The sequence below is a fragment of the Mustela lutreola genome, chromosome 3 (assembly GCF_030435805.1).
Source record: "Mustela lutreola isolate mMusLut2 chromosome 3, mMusLut2.pri, whole genome shotgun sequence".
Taxonomy (NCBI): Eukaryota; Metazoa; Chordata; class Mammalia; order Carnivora; family Mustelidae; genus Mustela; species Mustela lutreola.
The window spans coordinates 208635624-208641506 of NC_081292.1; the positions used below are offsets into that span (position 1 = coordinate 208635624).

The following is a 5883-nucleotide window of genomic DNA, read 5'->3' on the forward strand; positions in this document are numbered from 1 at the left end:
GTAAAATAAATAAATATGAATAACCAACAATAATTAGTAGAAAATATGGACAAATTAGATTCACATTTTAGGTGATGGAGTCCTAAAGAATAAGTTTTCTTTCAGAATTTACTTTAGTGCTATTGCAGTATTGATTTAAATTAAAACTTATTTTTAAGAATTTCCTCTTAAACAAGACAAAAAAAAATGCAACATCCTCAAAATAATTTATTAGTACAAAAAGAGAAAAGAAAGGTAATGGCTGTAAGGAGAAATCATCTGCCCAGCCCTTCTTTTCTTTAAAGTATTTGGTTTCTCAGGGACACTCACCAGTTTAACATCTATGCTTGTGGCACCTGCATCCAAGGAGTTTTCAATGAGCTCTTTTACCACACTGACCACTGAAGTGATTATTTGAGAACTTGAAAGGAGGCGCACTGTTGCTGCAGGCAACTGTTTCATTCTAGCTTTTAGGAGAGTAGCTAAAGATAAAATGCAAGTAAGTTGTAAACATACAAATTGTTAAACATTTCTAACTAACAGATCTGATAGCAATAACAATAATTAATCGCAGCTCACATTTACTGACTTCCCACTATGCCAGGCTCTATTGTAAGCCCACACAGTATTAAATACTTTATTTATTACACTATTTTTTAAAATAGGTGGCATTATCACCCTCATTTCATAAGACTGGGGCACAGAGAGGTTAGTTGTAAATCCATACTATGGTAGTAATTAAAGAACAGTAAGAAAAATTGTGCTATAAAGAGTGCAATATCTGATCTACCAGGGTAAGAGTGACCACTGGATAATGTTAGTCTTAAGCCTTAATGGCAATCTCAAAAATCATTAGTCATCTATATGTTTTGATGAATTACAATGTCTTTTTCAAATATTAAGTTTTATTGGAGTTACAGTACTGACACCCTAGCATTACTGTTAATCTAAACTAGTCAGATATCAGACATATCAGATGGCTCTATCTTCTATACTACTGTGTCTAAAACATCATTCTAATCATGTGGCTCCCCAAGATAAACTTCAAATCTCTGTGCCGGCATTCAAAGTCCTTTACATGCATTCCAAACTTACCTCCCAAAATCTCTCTGCCACTGTTTTAGTGTGTGTGTGGGGGGATCCTTTGTCTAAAAGCCTTTCAAACAAAGAACCAAAGGCGGGGCGGGGTGGGGGGGCAGCCTCATATGAAATCCCACATGTAAACATGCAGGGAACAGTGTTTACTTTTGCCTGAATTCTTAATTTCAGAAAAGATTTCAGAAAAATAAAAACTTTAGGTTGACAACATGGAATTCCTCTGTAGATTCAAGACAAAAAAATGGGGAAAAGGGGAACCCTAGGTACTTCTTTAATTTACCATGACTCACATGCTCACATGATTTGATCTTATGGAATCTAAATCCGAACAAAACAGCAATGCTAAAGATAAACAAAATAAAAAGATATCCATTTAGGATTCTTTCTCAGGCAAATTAAAACATAGAAGAGCAGAATCATATAAAAAAAATAGGTAAGAATGGGAGTACAGCCACTATAATAATTACAGAGGAATTTAAGGGATGCATTTTTGGGAAGAGATCAACACACTGAGTTCGGAATGATATTAACTGGTAACAGTTAATAAATATATTTTGTTTTGTACAAGGCAAACCTGATCAGTACAGTAGAAAAACATACCACACTGGAGTCTAAAAAAACAGGTTTAGAGGTTCACCTTTAATACATGTAAACTGGGGGCACCTGGCTGGCTCAGTGGGTTAGGCCTCTGCCTTTGGCTTGGATCATGACCTCAGGGTCCAAGGATTGAGTCCCACATCAGGCTCTCTGCTCAGCACGGAGCCCGCTTCCTCTTCTCTCTCTCTGCCTGACTCTCTGCCTATATGTGATCTCTGTCTGTCAAATAAATAAATAAAATCCTTAAAACAAAACAAAAAAGCATGTAAACTGCAGCAAATCCCTCCCTCTGAAAAATCAATTCATTACCTCCATAAGCGGAGATAGGACTTTGTAGGTTTGTTGTGAGGATCTAGTAAGTAAATACATATAAAATATTCTTAGGGGTGCCTGGGTGGTTCAGTTGGTTAAGCATCTGCCTTTGGCTCAGGTCATGATCCCAGGGTCCTAGAATCAAGCCCCATGTCTGGCTCTCTGCTCAGTGGGAAGCCTATTCCTCCCTCTCCCTGCTATTCCCCCTGCTTGTGTGCTCACTCTCCCCCTCTCTCTAGATGTCAAATAAGTAAGTGAAATCTTTTAAGGAAAAAAAAAAAGATTAAAAACTAATCTAAAAATAAAATAAAATGTTCTGTAAATGATAAGACTATATAAAATGTACAGTTTTGTGATCCAAGATCTTTATGGAAAGAAATATTGGAAGTTTTTAATACTAGCAAGTGACTTCTAATTAAGCTATATATTTGATTTAGTTTTAGGGTACAGTTTAAGGGAGAGTAGCTGTAAACAACTACCTTTCAATGGCTTTTTGTGGATCTCAAGTGCTGGGAGGCTTTTCCAGTTAGGAAAAATGTGGACAGGTAGGTTGCTTTACCGTTCTACCATTCACACAAATGAGTGCTATCACAAGCAAAAGGCACCGTCAGCATGCTACCCCAGGTTCAGACTGCAAACAGGATAAAGGTCTAAGCTGCATTGTCCAACATGGTAATAGCCACTAGACAAATGTGACTGCTGAGCACTTGAAATGTAACAACTCCAAATTAAGATGTTCTAATACACTCTGGGTTTCAAACTTAATATGAAAAAAATATATAAACTTTTACTAATTTCTTACACTGACTACAAAATGAAATGATTTTCTGAATATATCAGCTTACCTCAATGTATTATTAACTTCATTTTTTTACTTATCTTAATGTGACTATGAGAAAATCTAAAATTATATATATGTGGTATACATTATAGTTCTATTCAACAGTGCTGTATAGAGCAGTAGTTAACAAAGCAGGCTCTGAAATCACATCACTTGCATTATATGCTAGCTCTTATGCTAATAGTTACACAATGCTAATAATTAAAGTCTAAAACTCAATCATCTAATCTATAAAAGTGCAGATAATAACATCATACAGTTGTGGTAAGTAGTAAATAAGCTAATGAATATAACTTTTTACAGCGTTTGGCATACACATGTTAAAGAGCCTGGGATACATGGGCTACACTGAGTTCCTCTAAACTTAAGAGAATAGGTTTCCTACCCCCTTCTAATCCCGACTCCCACAAAGGTTACATGGCCTGCAATCAGATGAGTGTTGAGTTGAAGAGGTCTTCTACCTTAGTTTGAGAATGCCAAGGATCTAAGAAAACACTGATCAAACGTTAGGTATAAATCTAGCATTACCTCATCTTTTACTCTTTCTGAGCAAGCCCCTTATTAACCTCACCATTTCTGCCTCATTCTCTACAATCTGTCTTTCAAAGTCTATTTTTCCCCCAAGTCCCTAATTCCATCCCAATACTGAAGTCAAGGCAGACCATTATGTGAATTCTAACTTCACACACATCTTACCTCCTCCACCCCACTGTGTCCTCTGGTTTCTTAAAATATTTACACCTCTGTGCACACCCTTCTTCCCTAACTCCCAGGTCTCTGTCTCTTCTCTTAAGAACCTCCACCTAATTTCTTTAACCAGTCTGCCCTCAGGCATCTTGACCTTCAATGCAAAAACAAACAAAAAATTATTCCCTCAACCCTATTACCCCAGTGATTATCTTCTTTCTCTATGAAGCCAAACTATCTTCTAAAACTATATCCCCAACAGAGATCTCTGTCTTTCCACATTAAAATAGGCATTTCTAACAATCAGTGTCAAGGCGACCTCAAGATAATTATTTGTAAAACAGAATTTATCTTCCTGTTCCCTTCCCCCTACCCTCTACTTCACTTTGCTATTTCCCTTAATAAACACTATCCTTTTTTTTTTTTAAAGATTTTATTTATTTATTTGACAGAGAGAGAGAGATGGAGAGAGATCACAAGTAGGCAGAGAGGCAGGCAGAAGAGGGGGAAGAAGGCTCCCCGCCAAGCAGAGAGCACAACATGGGGCTTGATCCCAGGACCCTGAGATCATGACCTGAGCTGAAGGCAGAGGCTTAACCCAGTGAGTCACTCAGACGTCCCAATCCACACTATTCTTAATTAATAAGATCAGAAATCTCAATCTTCTTTGCCAGCAATCCCATCCTCCTTGTATCTCTACTTCCTCCTAGTGCAATCCTGTCTATCATCCTAGAGCCAGTCCCACAGCCACTTGTAACATGGTCCTTTCTGACCACCCAATCAGGAATGATCCTCTCCTCCCTCTACATTCCTAGGGAACTTGGTTCACATTACTTGTTGAATGTTTATCACACCCGTCCTGACCTGCATAACTTCTGAGCACAGGCAATTATATATTATGTATTTCTAGACGCAACATGGAATAATCAGAGTATTTCACTCACAGTAATCACTTGAAGAATACTAATCAAGGGTCACAAAAAAAAGAAATTTTATCAGCATTTCAACGTAAAGCTTAGCTAGAGTGTCCTCCTTCCTAGCCAGTCACCACCGCCTTAATTCCCCCCTTTATAAACTCTCTTTTAACTGGCTCATGTCATCTCCTATCTCACCTGTATTTCCTAACCAGCCTTTTTTTGCGGACCTCATTTCCCAGAGCCTTCTATCATCATCATTTGGATAACCCGGAGGAAACTCACACTTAAACATGCCCCAAACTAATCTCAGGTCTTTCTCTATTTGACTGTCGTTGTTCTTGTATTTGATAGTAACAGTAACAGCTACCATAAGCAACTTTATATATATATATATATATATATATATATATAAAATCCCATTTTAATCTTCACAACTGCCCTATCGTTCCTCTATCACAAGTGGAACTTAAGTCTTATAAGATCGAAGATCACAAGACTCAAGATCACAAAGCTAGTCCGTGACAGATGCACACGTTTGGCTGCGAAGGCCGTGCTCAGCCCGTCTCACAGGCCGGCACGAGGATCCCGAAGTCGCGCGGGAAATCGCGACGCGTTCCACAGCCCGCCGCACAATCCTCTCGACTGCCCAGATCTCTGAAGCTGGCCCTCTCCTCTCTACAGCTCGAGCCGCGGCTCAGCCCCCGCACACTCCTGAAGCAGGGCGGAAGCTCCCGTCCGTCTGCGTCCGCCCTGCAGCACTCGGCTCTGGCCGCACCTGGATCTCTCGAGGGCGCTCCCCCCGCTCGTCGGGCGAAGCGCACCGTCCGTCAGCCTGGCCCTGGCCCTGGCCCTGTCGGAGCCCTTCCCCCCGGCCCCCAGATGCACAGGAAACTCGCCACAGCACGCGACCGGTCTCTCCACGCGGTGGCACTCGCTCGTTCCTCAGCTCACAGGGCGGTCTCCACCGCGGCCCTCGGACTTCGGACTCCGCCGCGCACCCGCTGCTCCACGCTGGAGCCCCCCGCCGCGAGAGGGGGCTGCCCTCCCGGTCCTGCCCACGCAGGCGGCCCGAGTTCCGGCCCGACACTCATCGCGGGCTCCTCCCCCTCCCGTTTCGGTGTCTTCCGCCGAGCTGCGAGTTCATGGGCGCCCACAGCCCCAGCGAACCCGGGGAACCCGGCAAGGGCTCGGCCACCCGCGCACCGACTGCCCCGGGGCCGTGAGGGGGGCGGCTGACGTCACAAGCACCGAACGGGCGCGCGTCCGGGCTCGGGCTCCGGCTCCGTCCACACTCGCCGGCCGGGAACCGAACACGCCTGGAACAGACCGTCCGCAAAGTCGCTGAAGGCCCGCGAGGCGCCGAGAAAAGAAGGCGAGAGTGTGCGGCCGGAGGGAACAGGATGAAGCCGCTCACTTCGCACGCCAGCCGGCGCACTGCGGAGCCAACGGGAA

General features: G+C 42.8%; 1 protein-coding gene across 8 annotated transcripts in view; it reads right to left on the minus strand.

Moving 5' to 3' along the window:
* Positions 1–5883, minus strand: part of PMS1 (PMS1 homolog 1, mismatch repair system component) — an 85973-nt gene that overhangs the window by 79361 nt on the left and 729 nt on the right. For 6 of the 8 annotated variants that reach the window (XR_009352113.1, XM_059168602.1, XM_059168604.1 and 3 more), the window contains one exon: positions 310–461. Coding sequence is in view for 7 of the 8 variants with exons in the window: in XM_059168602.1 (XP_059024585.1) it covers positions 310–441 (132 nt within the window). In the remaining variant the exon portion in view is untranslated. Of the gene's footprint in view, positions 1–309; positions 462–1714; positions 1888–2465; positions 3516–5883 lie in introns of those variants that run through there. The other 2 variants (XM_059168605.1, XM_059168606.1) reach the window with 2 other exon arrangements.